This window comes from Myxocyprinus asiaticus, chromosome 22, assembly GCF_019703515.2.
Source record: "Myxocyprinus asiaticus isolate MX2 ecotype Aquarium Trade chromosome 22, UBuf_Myxa_2, whole genome shotgun sequence".
Lineage (NCBI taxonomy): Eukaryota > Metazoa > Chordata > Actinopteri > Cypriniformes > Catostomidae > Myxocyprinus > Myxocyprinus asiaticus.
The window spans coordinates 7,505,260-7,521,809 of NC_059365.1; the positions used below are offsets into that span (position 1 = coordinate 7,505,260).

Consider the following 16,550-nt stretch of genomic DNA (forward strand, 5'->3'; position numbering starts at 1 on the left):
GACGCCACTTAAAGGCATACAGGCGCCTCGTAGAGTGCAGTTCCTGCATCAAATCTGGGGCAGAACTACCCACGTGCAGTTCTTTTAGCGCCTTGGCTTGGTGGACCTGCAGGAGAGCCATGGCGTGCAGGGCAGAGGCGGCTTGTCCAGCAGCACTGTAGGATTTGGCCGTCAGGGACGACGTGAACCTACATGTCTTGGACGGGAACTTTGGGCGTCCGCGCCAGGTGGTGGCACTCTGCGGGCATAGGTGCACCGTGAGTGCCTTATCCACCAGGGGAATTGCCAAATAGCCCCTGGCCACCCCGCCATCGAGGGTAGTGATGGCGGGAGAGCTGAAAGATCGGGACCGGGCAGTAAAAGGTGCCTCCCACGATTTTGTCAGCTCCTCATGCACTTCCGGGAAGAAGGGTACTGGAGCGGGGCGTGGCTGCTTTGAGCGGCACCGCGAGCCCAGGAACCAATCATCGAGCCACGAGGGTTCAGGGAGAGCGGAGGGTTCCACTCAAGCTCGACGCTCACGGCCGCCCGGGAAAGCATGTCCGTCATTTCCGCATCAGCCTGTGACTGGGCAACCATCCCTGAGTGGGGGGGAACCCAGCTGAGGCTTCTGCATCTGACTGGACGAGCTCGCTCTCCGATGCTGCGCTCGAGAACTCATCAGCTTCGCGGGCTCTGAACAAGAGGTCGAACTCGCCATGAGACGAGCCGGCGGACACGTCCGGAAGCCCAATTGGGGCAGACGAGCGTGCTGGGGAATGAGAGGTCCGTGGGGGAATACCCGGCGGAGGTGGTCCCATTGGGGTCCCCAAATCTCCCCCAGTGCTAGCCGCGCTGGCCTCATACCCGTAGGTAGAAGGACCGAGGCGGGGAGCCGCATATTTAATGTCAGCTAACACATCCATCAAGTGTGTTTAATTTCTCTTCAAGCAGAAACTAGCTCTAAACTAGTTCACACATTGAATCTTCAGTGGAAATCTAAAAGAAGAATGCTATATATTGCTGTTTACAAATGTCTATTATTTATTCATTAGTAATAGAGAATATAATGAGTAAACACTTTACATTCTTAGCATTATTCTGTTATTTTTGGCTGAATAAATCTACAGAAAATGTATGTGCTTAAATTGTTAATGTACTTCAAAAGTGAGGCAGCAGACATAATTTTTCATGATCTGTTGACATTAAAAACTAATAAAAGATATATTTTAAACTTTTCTTGTGTGTTTATTCATTATATAAATAATTAAGTATATTGTATTTATATTTGATATATTTCTAATTTTAAAATATTCAATCAAATACATATCCATCATATGTTTTTATCTTTTTTTATATATATATAATTTTAAATTACATTTGTGGGATTGCTTAGACATGGTACTTATTATATAAAAAAAAAAAATAACATTCTCCACTATATTCTAAATTACATATAACGCATTGCGTCAAGTAAGCTTTCTTTTTTTATCTTGAAGTCTTTGCTGATCATCAGTGTCCTCATAAATCATTGTGTTTGTGCTCTTTTGTCTCGCTTGTTGTAGATTCAGCCGCTCATCTAGTGTGTTTGATGATCCTGAGTAAGTCTTTCTAATCTGTATGAAACACATGCTTGTGCGGATGCATTTTTACCCTCACAGTGCCTAATGTCTGCATGCGGCCAGCTATGCATTTGACACTTGGTTTTGGTATAATACATTTATTTGCAGTGTGGCTGTATTGCTTTCAATGTAACCTCTTTGTCCACAATCTGTTTTTATGTCAAAATTAAAGATACACTTAAAAAGATTTGCCTTTTATTGGTACACTTATTCAACCTTTTAATACTGATGTTTAATAAAATACTAATTATGAGGTTTTACTGAATATGCTACATTCTCTAAGGGAACCTTAACCTTAACCTTTTGCCTTTTGTCATTTCAATTTGGAAGTTCTCAGAAACTCTTATTTTGAATTCTTCTTGCCTCTTTCTTTGGATGCATGGCTTATGGGCGGCACAGCCTGCCTATTTATAAAAGCTCACATTGGAGGTGCTTATTAATTGGTTGCTTAATAATTTCCCTTGCCTTTCCAAAGTTGACTATGGTTAATTAAATTGTATAAAACATAGAATCTAAGGCATATTCCTGCTCTCTATGTGACAGGAGTGTGAGTATGTTTGACATGAGGAGTGATGAAGACTCCATGTTAACGCCCCACAGTCAAGTTCGACATGAGTTGATGCACAACCAGTACAACAGGTTGAAAGAGGAAGAAGACCACTGGCAAGATGTTAGTGTTTACTCTACCTGTACTGTTTGATATCAGCCTTAATATTGTTTGTTGTGTTGGTGTGGCAAAGTCAATAAACTGTTATTATATCAGGATCTGGCCAGGTGGAAGAGTCGAAGGAGGAGTGTTTCTCAGGACTTGATCAAGAAAGAGGAGGAGAGGAAGATGATGGAGAGAGTTCTGAGTGGAGAAGAAGGGTCACAGAGAAGGAAGAGTATCAAGACATACCGAGAGATAGTGGAGGAGAAGTATGTCCATCTGTCCAAAGCCAAATTAAAGGAACAGAATATCATAAAGACTTATGTGTGGGCTCTTTGACTTGGGCCAATAAGAAACCACCCCGAACACCCTGGCAACCATCTAGCAACATCCTCGCAGCCATCTAGCAATGCTTTAGCAGCCTCCTAGAACACCCTAGCAAGGCCCTATCAAAAACTGACACCTTAGCAACCACAGAGTACACCCTAGCAACCATATAGCAATGACCTAGCAACCACCCAGAACACCCTAGCAACAACATAGCAACACCCTACCAACCAGCCAGAACACCCTAGCAACCATCTTGCAACATCCTTGCAGCCATCTAGCAATGCCTTGGCAGCCTCCTCGAACAAACAAGCAACCACCTAGCAATGCCCTAGCAACCACCAAGAGCACCCTAGCAGCCACCTAGCAATGCCCGAGCAACCACCCAGAACACCCTAGCAACCACATAACAATGCCTTAGCCACCACCCAGAACACCCTAGAAGGCATGTAGCAACATCCTTGTAGCCATCTATCAATGGCTTAGTAACCTCCTAGAACACCCTAGCAACCACCTAGCAATGCCCTAGCAATCACCCAGTACACCCTATCAGCCATCTAGTGATGTCCTAGCAACGCCCTAGAAACCACCTAGCAATACCCTAGCAGCCACCAAGAGCACCCTAGCAGCCACCTAGCAACGCCCTAGCAACTACCCAGAACACCCTAGCAACCATCTAGCAGCATACTCGCAGCTATCTAGCAGTACCTTAGCAGCCTCCTAGAACACCCTAAAAACCACCTAGCAATGCCCTAGCAACCACCCAGACCACCCTAGCAACAACATAGCAATGCCCTACCAACCAGCCAAAACACCCTACTAACCATCTAACAACATCCTAACAGCCATCTAGCAATGCCTTAGCAGCCCCCTCAAACAGCCTAGCAACCACCTATCAATGCCATAGCAACCAACCATAACACCATAGTAACAACATATCAATGCCCTAGCAACCAGCCAGAACACCCTAGCAACCATCTAGCAACATCCTATCAGCCATCTAGCAATGCTTGGCAGCCTCCTCGAACACCCTAGCAGCCACCTAGCAATTCCATAGCAACCACAAAGAGCACCCTAGCAGCCACCTCGCAATGCCCTAGCAACCTCCCAGAACACCCTAGAAACCACGTAGCAACATTCTTTCAGCCATCTACCAATGCCTTAGCAGCCTCCTAGAACACCCTAGAAACCACCTAGCAATGCCCTAGCAACCACCCAGAACACCCTAGAAACCACGTAGCAACATTCTTGCAGCCATCTATCAATGCCTTAGCAGCCTGCTAGAACATCTTAGCAACCACCTACAGTAGCAGTACCCTAGCAACCACCCAGTACACCCTAGCAGCCATTTAGAGATGTCCTAGCAATGCCCTAGCAATCACCCAAAACACCCTAATAACCACATAGCAACATCCTGGCAATCACCCAGAACACCCTAGCAACCAACCAGTACAACGTAGAAACCATCTAGCAATGCTTTAACAGCCTTCTAACACCCAAGCAACCACTTAGCAATGCCCTAGCAACCCACCAGAACACCCTAGTATTGTGACTGTGAGTTTTGCATGAGCAAACACCAATGATAGTTTTCTCAAAAAATGAAAATAATAATAATCTGGTTTATATTTACTATTTAAAGTTTCACCAGGCATATAACCACTCAAACTTGTACTTGCTTTTAATTCTTTTAATACTAAAGTAATATATATATATATATTGCTTTTTAATATTCATATTTTATTTTTTTATTTTTTTGGCATCACTTTTGACATGATTACCAATACAGTAATGTCTCAGTAAGGAATATTCTGGGGGTTTTTAACCTGATGTCAAGGTATCTGTATTTAAACATTACGTGTATGTATATGAACATGAAATGGAATATGTTGCATATTTAATAATTTATTTGCGGCAGTGCCTGCCAGCTAAGCTTCCATTATAATTACAAATTTAGGGAAATTATTGTTTTGTTTTGTTTTTTCTTTTAAAAAAAGCCCAGAATATTCCTCTTCAAGCATAACAAGTCTCATTTCCTCTCCGGTTTCACTTTTTCCACAAGGGAGTGTCGCGAGCGAGAGCTGCACGAGGCATACCGGAACGCCCGAACGCAGGAGGAAGCTGCTGCTGTGCTGCAACGCTATGCCCAGCGCTTCACCATCAGCGAGGCCGTTCTCGAGCGCCTAAAACTCCCCAAGCTTCTGGAGAGGAGTGTGTCGGCTGACCCCACTCGTCTCAACTCCATTCCCACCTCCTTAGACATCTCTGCTTTCAGCTCCTCCACAAACCCGCTGCAGTACCTGCGGCAGCAGTCACTCCCCGTACCCAAGTTCACATCCACGGTTGAGACTCATGTAACGGGATACAGCTTAGAGCAGGGAACCATGGGAGATACAGAGAGCGTCTCAGGTCCAGTTCGTTCACGCGTGACAGTGCCCTCATTGGGTCCAAAACCATATAGACAGAGCAGAAATGGCAACACTGGGATGAGGACAGCTAAGGTACAAACAACATTTCATGTTCACCACTCTCTTTGTCTTGTAGAGTAGGGTTGGGAATTGAGAACCGGTGCTTATTCAGAACCAGTTCCATTTTAACCTCTGAATACTGATTTAGATCAACCTAACCTTAACTTTTGGCCTGAAACTTCATGCCATCCTCCATGGAAGTAATTGGAATCTGACAACGTAAAAATGATTAATTCATGTATTTATAAACAATGTTATACAAAAAAGTACCTAAGAAGTACTTTGCCCCAGTTGATATAAAGATTTATGAGAAAGTTGTAATATGCCAGAAAACTTGATTTACAGTAAAAAAAAAAATAATAATAATAATAATTTATTGAGTTGCCTCAAAATAAAAAATAAAAAAGACCTGCAAACATGCAACACGGCCATTGACGTCCAGTTCAGAAACAAATTATTCTTAAGTGACAGTTCTTTTAATGAATGGGTTAGAAAGACCTAAGTAGTTTGAATCATCCTACCGAATCATTCACTGAATACGTCAGGGCACTTACTAAACACCATGACCTTTTGTTGGGGATAGTTCGCTCAAAAATGAAAATTATGTCATCATTTACTCACTGTCTTGTAATTCTAAACTAATAAATGCTTAATGAGCTAAATAAATATCTACGTAAACCATTAAATTACTTTTTGAATGTTTTCTGTTTACCTCCTGAGTGAGAATAAAGTGGTTCCGAAAGCATCAACAATAGTTATATGTTGCCCTCTAGTGGTTGGAATGAGTAATGTGAGTAAAAGTGGGTGTGTGTTGAATATGGTCTAGTGTTCTATACTGGCTGTATGAGTGTGTAAATGGGCTTTCTCTCTGTTTGAAGTGGTCCTTTCAGGGACAAAAAGGCTCACACAGACCAGACTAGCCCATCTGAAACACCCACCAACATGCTTGTTTTTCTATCATGCTGGCGGGAACATTTCATTGACTTCTATTGCATATATATTGAGCTATTGGTATTTTTTAACCCTAAACCTAACCATCACACAAACTTTTTGGCATTGTTACATTGCCATTAAGACATTATTTAGTATGTTTATTCAAATGAAGCAGATTTCTGGACCCACGCACATTCTCTCTCTCTCTCACACATACACACACACATACTGTTATCAAACAAAGCACAGTGATTTAATTGGGTAAATCATTTATAAAAATATTTATGTTGAATCTTTCTTTCTCTCTGTATCAGGTGGATGAAATGACAAGAGTGAATGGAGAGAGGGAGGATGATGTCTGCAGCATTGAGGAGGAGGGACGACCACAAAGAGACAGAAAGGAGGAGGAACATTCTTTGCAGTTCTTCCCTTCTCCCTCCCAGCACACAGACATCACAGAGACTGATGTTTCGGGAGTTCAGCCCATGGACACACTTACGTCCACACACATGCCTGAGCCAGATCACTGGAAGGAAGATGGAGAGATGACAGAGGTAAGCAGGGACACGGAATGACTCAAGAAATCAGCAAGAGCAGCTGGCCAGTTAAAAAGCGTTGTCCACTACAGTCCGTTGAACATTTGACAGTCAACAAGTCTGTTGCACATTGTAGATTATTCTGACCAAAAATTGGCAGTTTGACTGACAATTTTTTTTTTACCTGAAATAAATGGAAGGGTAAACAAGGCAGAATATACAGATGTGCAACATTTACAGAATTAAAAAAATATTATTTTTTTATTCCTAAAGACTTCTTTGAAATCATTTGATTAATTGTGATCATTTAATTTTATTGACTGTATTTAGTTATGACAGTTTTGTAAAGGGTTGTAAGGCACTCTTCTCTGTAAAGCTGCTTGGGTATGGAAGGCCAAATTAACTTATAATGTTCTCAGAGATACTCGTCATAATTGAATTTTTGCTAGTTAGAATTCCAATAAGGGAGCTCTTTAATTGAAATTTTACCAGTGAGAATTTCAATTACAGTGCTCTCTAACTGAATTTTTTCTTGTAAGAATTCCAATTAAAGAACTCAGCGATACTCATCATAATTGAATTTTTACTAGTACAAATTCCAATAACAGAGCTCTACAATTTAATATTTACTTGTCGTACGTTTTCATTGACTTTATTTTTAATAAAAGAGCTCTTAAATCGAATTTTTATTAGTAAGAATTCCAATTAGAGAGTTCTACTATTGCATTTTTACTAGTAAGAATTCTAATAAGAGAGCTATCAAATTTAGATTTTACTAGTAAGATTTCCAATTACAGAGCTCTACAACTGAATTTTTACTAGTAAAAAAGCACATTAAAGGTATGTTTAATTGCAGAGCGCTGTAATTGAATCACAGAGCTCTGCAATTACATTCTTACTAGTAAAACTGTAATTGCAGAGCTCTCTAATTCAGTTGTAGAGCTCTGTAATTGCATTCTTACTAGTAAAAATGTCATTAGAGAGCTCTGTAATTATAATTCTTACTAGTAAAAAATCAATTGTAGTTCTCTTTAATTGGAGTTTTTACTAGTAAAAATGCAATTATAGAGCTTTGTAGTTGGAATTCTTACTAGTAGAATATCTATTTTAGAGCTCTCTGATTGAAATTTTACTAGTAAAAATGCAATTACAAGGATTAACGCTGGGAACATTAAAAACTAAATCAGCTTGCCATAGCTTGGGTACAATATTTATTGTAAAAAGCAGTATATACTGTTATAAAATTGAACTGAATTGAAGATGTTTCTCTTCAAGTATATCATACATCTAACAGTATGGATAATGTTTTCTAGATAACATTTTAATTGTTTCTTTTTGCTTTAGTACAATGACAATGTAAAAGCTGTTTATTTAATATTTCAAACTGCTTCTTATCACTATTTTTTTCACACAGTATAAATGAGTCTTTATAGATTCAAATATTTAGCTGCCTTTATGTCCCTTTAGCTTGGGGATCATAACATTTGGGGGTCCTTGGCATCAAAAAGTTTGAAACCCCCTGGGTTGAAACTCATTCTAGACCTCTTTTCCATATGCTGTAAGATCATGTTATCAAACTAAAGCAAATATGAAGAGTTTATGCAATGTGTAGCAGTGGAGCATATTCAGGAAGGCTGCCTGTGTGGTATTGTTTGTAGATGGACAAAAGAGGGACAATCCTGCAGGTCAGAGATGCCCATACATCCCCCAAAGTGTTGGAGTCCAAAACAGATGAGACAGTAGCAGGTTGGTCCGCTACAAAAACGCATCATGCATTTGGAAACTGCTTTTTCAAAGTTTTTCATATTAAATTAATGTTGTGACAATTTGAGTCAATTTTAAGAACTAGTCAAAGGAGACAAGCCAATAATGTTCCAAGGCATTTAAACATGATTTTAGCGAGTGAAATACTTTGTTATTAATTTATTAATGATTAATTATTAAGATTAATGTTTTTTTTTTTTTTTTTTTTTTTTTTTACAATTTATTATGCAAATTATTTTCTAATTATTGGGTGTAGTAGGTTGTATATCATCATGTCACATTTAATGAAAACCCTGTGTTTGGCAATGGCAAAAATGTTTCTACATAGGTCAAGGGCAGTCTTCTGAAGATCAGACATGTATGATCACAGAATCAACTGAAGTGAACCAGAGTGAGTTTGTACAGGATGTGATTCAGACTGACCCCTCTGCTACACAGGTTAGTCTATACAGTATTTGAACTGGATTTTTATTGTTGCTAACTTAAAAAACACAAGCAAAAAATGCTTGAAGATTTCTTATTGCTCATAGCAGCACATGTATAACAATTATTAGAAGAAGGAAATGTATGCATGTTGGATTTTACCTTTAATGATTTTGACTGTAGGTCAATAAACAAGCAATTGAGTCCCCACAGAAGTCAACAAATCAGCCAGAAGCATCCATCCTTTCATCATATAGAACCACACCAGTGAGTGGCGCACCTACAACAGGTGAGATCCATTCAAGTTTATAATATTCAATAATAAGCGTGGGGTGTTTTCCCCGAAGTTCTGTTCTCCCAGTAGATACAGTATATACAACAGCCAAGAGTAAAACTCTTTTATCTCCTCATTTTTGGGCCGTTGTTTAGAGCTGTCTGACACTGCCCAGTTTACATCGTTGTCCAGTAACCTTAAATTGCGCAGAGATTTCTTCACCCCATCAGGTAAACAGCTCACCAATTGATTGAGCTTTATACTGTACTGTCCCGTCTCATGGAGTCTTCTATTGGATGCAAGCCCGTTCACATTCATGGCCATCATTTTGGTCTAACCTCACATAACCCATCATTGTGACAAATCGACGTGGTAATATTCATAATGTTGTGTGCAAAGTTCAGTAACTAAACTCTATAATGTGAATGAGCAAATGAACTTACAATATTGACCTTTCATGTTAAACATGGCACAACTGTATCTGTACTTTGTGTTATACAATGGACCCTTTTCATAGACTCTGATGGCGCGTTTTCTGCGTATTTAGCAGTGTAAATCTAGCAGACTCTTTTATATTTGTATTTTTTATTTATTGTTTGCTAACCAATTCTAATTCAAAACATTTAATGAATGCATGAATGTGTAGTGAATGCCTTTTTTCCTTTTTCCAGATATGGCTGAGAAAGCTCTTGTAAATGTAAGTAAAGAAAATACTTCTACATATCTATTTGTCCTCTTTTCTCATCTGGGTTGACTTTGGTTTCTGGCTGTTTCTCATCTGGTGTTAAATTAAGAATTTATTCTTTTTCTGAGAAGGGATTCTTTGGAACTAGCACTATTCAAATGATTAAATACAGTATATCTTCCTAAAATATATAGTGCTGTCTTTGGTGCTTATACAGTAACTAAACAGTATAGAGAGGATAAGGTTCTGGAAATAAAAATCCCATTCAGATCTTTAGAGAGAAATAGATTTTTAGCTGTTATGTGTAAACCTTTCAAGGAGACTAGTTTCAGTTTTTTCCAATTATGTTATTTTTCATTTTAATTAACAATTATTTCTTTCCATTTAGTTTTTGTTTTAGTTTTCAACAACAGTAACACTGGACACAATCAAATGTCATGTTTATGTTAATCGAATGTAATTGCAATGTTGAGATTAAACTTGTAGCTGGATGGTTTAGTTCAAAGCTTACAACTCTTCAATGCAAAAAATTCTGAAATGCGAATGGAGGACATCAATAGGAAAAATATTTTTATCACCAAGGCTGATAAATCTGCCAATACTTGGTATTTTTAAATTACCGTTTTATTATTATTTTTACACATTTTTCTGTGAAAGTTTGAGTAAATATAATGCAAAATAAAACTTCATTAAAAAAATTTTTTTTGTTATTTATTTATATTTTAGGGCTGCCAATCGATAATTTTTTTTATAGAATTAATTACATGGTGTGCCGATTAAGTAATTAAATTAATTGCATATATAAATATTTGCTGAGAAAACCCCTCAAATATAAACAATTCAATATATAATGACGAAATAATTATAAATAGTTATATTTAAATAATTACAAATATTTTATTTATTTATATATATATATACACACACACACACACACACACACAGTATATAAATATATATACTGTATATGACTATATTTAAATTATATTTATATTAAATTGTGTGATATATCGGCATTACATCGGCCACCGTGCTCTCTGGATATGCGCATCGGCTATTACAAAACCCATGACGGTCGACTTCTAACCAAAGCCACTGAAAAAGTGGGTGCTCACTGTTGAGATCTATTGTGAACAAAGTCTTTGAAAACTATAAATATATTCTTTCCTCTCTTTGCTCCTATGTCATATCTTCTCCAGTAGAATAGTTAGACATGACTACCTCAAGGGTAATAGACCAACTTTCTCTCTGTCCACTCCCTTCCTCATGCTTATTTGGTGCTGTATGATGCGTCTTTCTACGGCGTGCGTGTGGGTGCGATCATTGCGGATGGTATGGTTAGATCCCTCCCGCAGTGCTGAATATGGTGAATCGAGGTGAGCACTTTTCTTGGAGCCCCGAGGAAGAGCGCAAACGTCAAGAGAGGTGGCAGCGAGAGCAGGAGCGCATGCTTCAGGTACAACGGCTTGACTAACCAGAGCCCTGTTTGAGATGACACCGAGACCTGGATGAGCTTCAAGAGCACAAACTGAGCATGCTTAGACTCCATTAATCAACCAGACTGTAGAATAAGCAGCTGTTTATCACTTTTAAGCTTCATGCTTAAAGGGATAGTTTACCCAAAAAATGAAAATTCTGTCATCATTATCACACCTTCATGTCTTTGGAAACCCTTTCTATGATTTTTTTTTCATTTCATGGAACAAATAAGGAGATATCTATAGCAGAATGTCCAAGCTGCTCTTTTCTATGTAATGAAAGTGAATGGTGACCAAGTCTGTCAAGCAAGATTTTCAGAGAGTTACAACTTAAATTTCCATCTGTTCCTCACACAAAGCTATTGTTTTGGTTTAGACTTCAGATAAAGTGCATAAGTGGTATGGACTACTTTTATGGTGCCTTTTTCGAGCTTGACAGTCCCTGATCCCTATTAACTTTCAATGTATGAAAGAGAGCAGCTCAGACATTCTGCTAAACATCTCCCTTTTGTGTTCCACAGATGAAAAAAAGCTGTATGGTTTTGGAATGACATGAGGATGAGTAAATGATTACAGAATTTTGATTTTTGGGTGAACTTATCCCTTTAAGTTCCATTTCCTAATCAACTAAATAGAAACAATGTCATCAGAAAACCGGCTTGATATAGGAGACAAATTAAACTAATTCATGGCCTGTACTGGAATGCATTTTTTACTCTAATCTCATTAGAACTTTAACACTCAGAGACTCAAGCATTGATATTTATTATATTTTTTCCTCCTCCTTGGAAGTCAGTTTTGGGGTGAATTTTGGGGGGGGAAATGGCAACACTGGGCATTTAGGGTTGCAGAATTTTTTAGACAGTAAGTGGAAGTTTTGAATTTACAACAATTCAACACACACAAGTATATGAAAAATAATTGCAAGCAATAAGGGTACATTCATGAACAGGTAAGAAATTTGACTATTTAAAATGAATGAGGACTATTGATATTGATGATATATTTGGTGGTCAAAATAATAAAGAATCAAAATAATAAAGAATACCCATCTCTATGTAATGCAGTATATTTAATACATGTACCATGAATACCATAGATCAAAGATTTTTTTAAATGATGGAACAGCACAAAAAACAGCTGAAAATCATTTGGAATAGTTTATCTATGAATTACTGAATAGGGCCCAATGTGTGAATATAGAACAAGTTTGACCACTAATGCCCTAATGTGTTGTATTTTTCTCAAATTTATGAAAGTTGATATTTTCGGGGATGTAATAATTTTTTAATCTGTAAACATGTTGGGAATTAAGAAAGAATATTACAGGTCAAATACTTACTTGGAAAATTGCTAAATTGCTCCAAAACTGTTAGCAATTGTGTCAACAAACTGTGAACTTGTTGTGTGAATTTAGCAATCTATGACAGTTAATATGCAAATTTCTACCCCTGCCAAAACTGTTGTTGTGATACAGTTCAGAGTGTCAGCTGTTGTTATGTGCAGGGGTTAAATTAGTGGCGGTGGGCGGGTGGACCGGAACGGCATTAATATTTGTTGTGTTGTTGTGTTATTATTTGTTGGGGGTGTTAGGGTTCCCCCTCCTCAAAAATGCCAATTTAACCCCAGGTTATGTGTAGTTTTACCCATATTTAATAAAAATAAGATAATAGCTTTAAACGAACATTGCAATTCTGCTACGTATGGTCTCTGAGGGTTAATCAGAACTGCTTGATAAGAAGAGGATAGTTGCATGTTTTAGCTGTTCTAACCCACGCTTGGCTGTCGCCTGTTCCTTATTCAACCATGCACAACTGGAATTAAGACTAAATAATGGATTTTTTTTTTTAAATGTTTGATGTTTTGAAAGGAGTGTGTACAATTTAGCCACTGAAATTCTCAATAACTTTTACTTAACTTGAACCTAAAATATTTCAGTTTTTGGTCCATCACTCTGAGCTTATGCCGCAAAACTTAGGCCTAAATCAAAGCCAGCGTGATGCACGGGCCCCTGCCTAAAATAAGACACCTCTACGCATGTGTGTGTGTGTGTGTGTGTGTGTGTGCACTATAACTTTTTGTGTGTAGGAAGGAAAGTGTTTGTATGTCTATTTGAGAAAATTGCTTTCCACTACAGATGTCAAGTTATTTAAAGGCACAATCTTGCAGATATTTGCGTCTTGGAATAAATTTTTAAAACTTGAGTTATGTTAACTTAAATTAACAGTATTTATTCTCTTAATGCACATTCCTGGTCTTATTGTAAACGATTCATCAGAGCATGTTATGAAGAGCAAGAAAATGAAATAACTTGCTCCACCTCTGAAACAACTTTCTTTCAACTTTTTTAGCATACATCGTCAGTCCCTCTTATTTTTCAGCCCCTCTCCTCTAACCCCGCTGGTTTGGAACGGCCAGTTTTAACGATTCAACCAATTCCCAATGGATAAAATCAAGTTTTTGAAATTTTTCAAAAAGTTGGAGCAGATCTTTAAAACATACAGTTCAGAGGTTTTTTGTTGTAACAGACTAAAATGGGTGTCATGAAGTTTGACAGTTTTGCTAATGACTGCTGTATTCGTCTCATCAAATAAACAAAGAAATGTTATGAAGACTTTGATTGTGCCTTTAAAATGTTGTTGTGCTTTTTGGACTGCCTAGCTTGCCTTTTTTTTAAATGTATCTTCCAACCTCCTATAATCACTTCATCTCACCCTTATTCACTTAATATTCATTAATATTATACAGAAGACACAGACCATGCCAAACAAGTGTAGAAGGGTCTCTCCAGACAGTTTGTGAGCTTTGTAGGCCTGAAATCATCCTTGATGGCTCCTTCCTTCCTTTTGGAATGAATGAAATGCATATGTGTGTGATAACAGGAGAAATATCAGTGTGAACAGGAGAAGTTAAAGCATGAATGGGAGCAGGCTCAAAAGGAGGTGGAAGAGGAGGAGAGGAGGTACCACGAGGAGGTGCAGTTATCATTCTTGAATGTTAATTTCTGAAGATGGGTTTGGGGGGAAATAGAAGCTTTGCCAGTGACTGTCTTTCTCCGTCAGTACAGGAGCGGAAGATTCTGGAAGAGACTGTGACCCCTCTGACCCCTCACTCACCGATCGCACCATCAGCCCTTTCCAGTACCCACAGCACTTTACACTCCCAGTGGGAACCTGCACAGAAAAAGACGGTAAGAGTTCAAGGGACAGCAACAGTTGCTTGTGTACATGGTACTGACAGTATTTCTTACTCTATCAGATCTCTGAGAACTGCAGACAAAGGGAAAATGGCATCAGTGAAGAGGCCCAGAGCAAGACAGAGTGTTTACAGATGACAGCAAGGTCTGGAACAACAACTCTAGGAACAAACTTAAAGGGATTGTTCACCCAAAAATGAAAATTGTGCATTCATTTACTAACCCTCATGTCGTTCCAAACATCATAATCTAAATAAATTAATCACCCTCATGTTGTTTCTTTCTTCCATGGAACACAAAAGGAGATTTTAGGCAGAATGTTAGCCTCAGTCACCATTCACTTTCATTTTATGGAAAAAAGATGCAATGATAGTGAATGGTGACTGAGACTAACATTCTGCCTAACATCTCCTTTTGTGTTCCACTGAAGAAAGAAACAACATGAGGGTGATTAATTTATTTCGAGTAAACAGGATTTTTATTTGTGGGTGAACTATTTCTTTTCTTACACATCATTATTGTTAAACATACTATATTGCATTGTGATGCATCAGTGTCTTCATTCACATTTGCACTTTTTTTTTTTCATATTTTTCTAGTTCTCTGCTGCAAAGTTGTGGGTCAGTGGGTCAGTCCTGTGGCCAGAGAGGACCAGACCAGAGCCAAGAAAAGCAGGCAACACTACAGCATTGTCAAGGTGAGTCTGGTCTCGCAGATAAATAGAGCTGCTCACGTAAAGCAGCGTTGATTTTAATTGAGTTTGCCTTTAATATGTTGCTATGTTAACGATACAGTACTCTAATGAGCAAAAAACAAAATACATAGCACACACAAATATTGGGTCCAAAAGTCCATGTTTAATTAGAACTATATTTTATTGAGAATTTTGTACAGACTACTTTACACTCCTCTTGATTTGCATTCATATTCCATATGATTTAAATGAAATACTTGTAAAGCTATATGTACATTTCTACACTCGCATTAAAATTTACATTTGAGAGGTTTGTTAATAATTTGTTTGTTTGCTTGTTTATGTTTTTTTATTATTATTATTATATACAGATGTGCCACTGGGCAATAGACAACAACAGCAGCAGTGTGAGACCTTAAAAAATAATACATCACAGACAAAACCTGGTGGACGCAGGAGGTGTGTTTGTGTTTGTGTGTGTGTGTGTGTGTGCATTATGTATTCATGCACTGGTTTATTTGTCTGGTTTTAGTTCACACATGTTTTAAGCTTGACTGGGTGGCAAATTTTTGTTGGATCCATCCTCATGACTGAAGCTCATTGATTGTTTGCATGAGATGAACCCTGCATGTGGCTTTCCATCCTCAGGTCTGACTCAATAGAGAACCTTGAGCCAAATACACCCACATCACCATCTTTCACAGACACACAGCCACCTCCATCACCAAACAGGTACACACAATTTCTCTCTCACCCACTATCTTACCTGCAGACCTCTACAGATCTCTGCAAGTTCTTAGAACCAAAGATCTTGATATCACAAGTGGGTCAAATTATCAATTGTTACCTGTTCCCACCCATTCCCAAATCAGATTTAGTTTATTAAACAAACTGTATTAAATTAGAAAAATGCAAAATAGAAGAATTTTCACAAGTGGGCTCAGACTTTTGAACCCAGTTGTGTGTGTTATACATTTATAGACCTCATTTGCTATTATTAAATTATATGATAGTATCGTCAGTGTTATATTGGCCATCAGCCTTCCTGCTCTCCAGACATCAGACATTAAAAATACCATATCATTAAGGGGGATAATGGTTGACTCTATACATGAATGTTTTGTTGTGTTATGTGTCATGCTTGAGGAGTAACCAATAAAAATGTTAATCTGAAAAAAATGGGGCCGGGGTAGCTCAGCGAGTATTGATGCTGACTACCACCCCTGGAGTCGCGAGTTCAAATCCAGGGTGTGCTGAGTGACTCCAGCCAGGTCTACTAAGCAACCAAATTGGCCCGGTTGCTAGGGAGGGTAGAGTCACATGGGGTAACCTCCTCATGGTCACGATCAGTGGTTCTTGCTCTCAATGGGGCGTGGTAAGTTGTGCGTAGATCGCGGAGAGTAGCATAAGCCTCCACATGCGGATTCTCCGCAGTGTCGTGCACAACGAGCCACGTGATGAGAGGCGGAGGCAGCTGAGACTTGTCCTCTGCCACCCGGATTGAGGTGAGCAACCGCGCCACCAC

At 38.7% G+C, this 16,550-nt stretch overlaps 1 protein-coding gene across 5 annotated transcripts in view; it reads left to right on the forward strand.

Moving 5' to 3' along the window:
• The window catches only part of LOC127413360 (LIM and calponin homology domains-containing protein 1-like), a 133,760-nt gene that overhangs the window by 110,040 nt on the left and 7,170 nt on the right, over nt 1-16,550 (forward strand). The window contains exons 9-25 of one of the 5 annotated variants that reach the window (XM_051650451.1): nt 1,545-1,580; nt 2,145-2,271; nt 2,365-2,519; nt 4,637-5,075; nt 6,290-6,529; nt 8,170-8,257; nt 8,604-8,713; nt 8,882-8,987; nt 9,128-9,202; nt 9,644-9,669; nt 11,000-11,113; nt 14,018-14,110; nt 14,203-14,325; nt 14,394-14,476; nt 14,931-15,028; nt 15,397-15,484; nt 15,674-15,757. In XM_051650451.1, coding sequence (XP_051506411.1) covers nt 1,545-1,580; nt 2,145-2,271; nt 2,365-2,519; nt 4,637-5,075; nt 6,290-6,529; nt 8,170-8,257; nt 8,604-8,713; nt 8,882-8,987; nt 9,128-9,202; nt 9,644-9,669; nt 11,000-11,113; nt 14,018-14,110; nt 14,203-14,325; nt 14,394-14,476; nt 14,931-15,028; nt 15,397-15,484; nt 15,674-15,757 — 2,085 coding nt within the window. The remainder of the gene's footprint in view (nt 1-1,544; nt 1,581-2,144; nt 2,272-2,364; nt 2,520-4,636; nt 5,076-6,289; nt 6,530-8,169; nt 8,258-8,603; nt 8,714-8,881; nt 8,988-9,127; nt 9,203-9,643; nt 9,670-10,999; nt 11,114-14,017; nt 14,111-14,202; nt 14,326-14,393; nt 14,477-14,930; nt 15,029-15,396; nt 15,485-15,673; nt 15,758-16,550) is intronic. The other 4 variants (XM_051650454.1, XM_051650453.1, XM_051650452.1 and 1 more) reach the window with 4 other exon arrangements.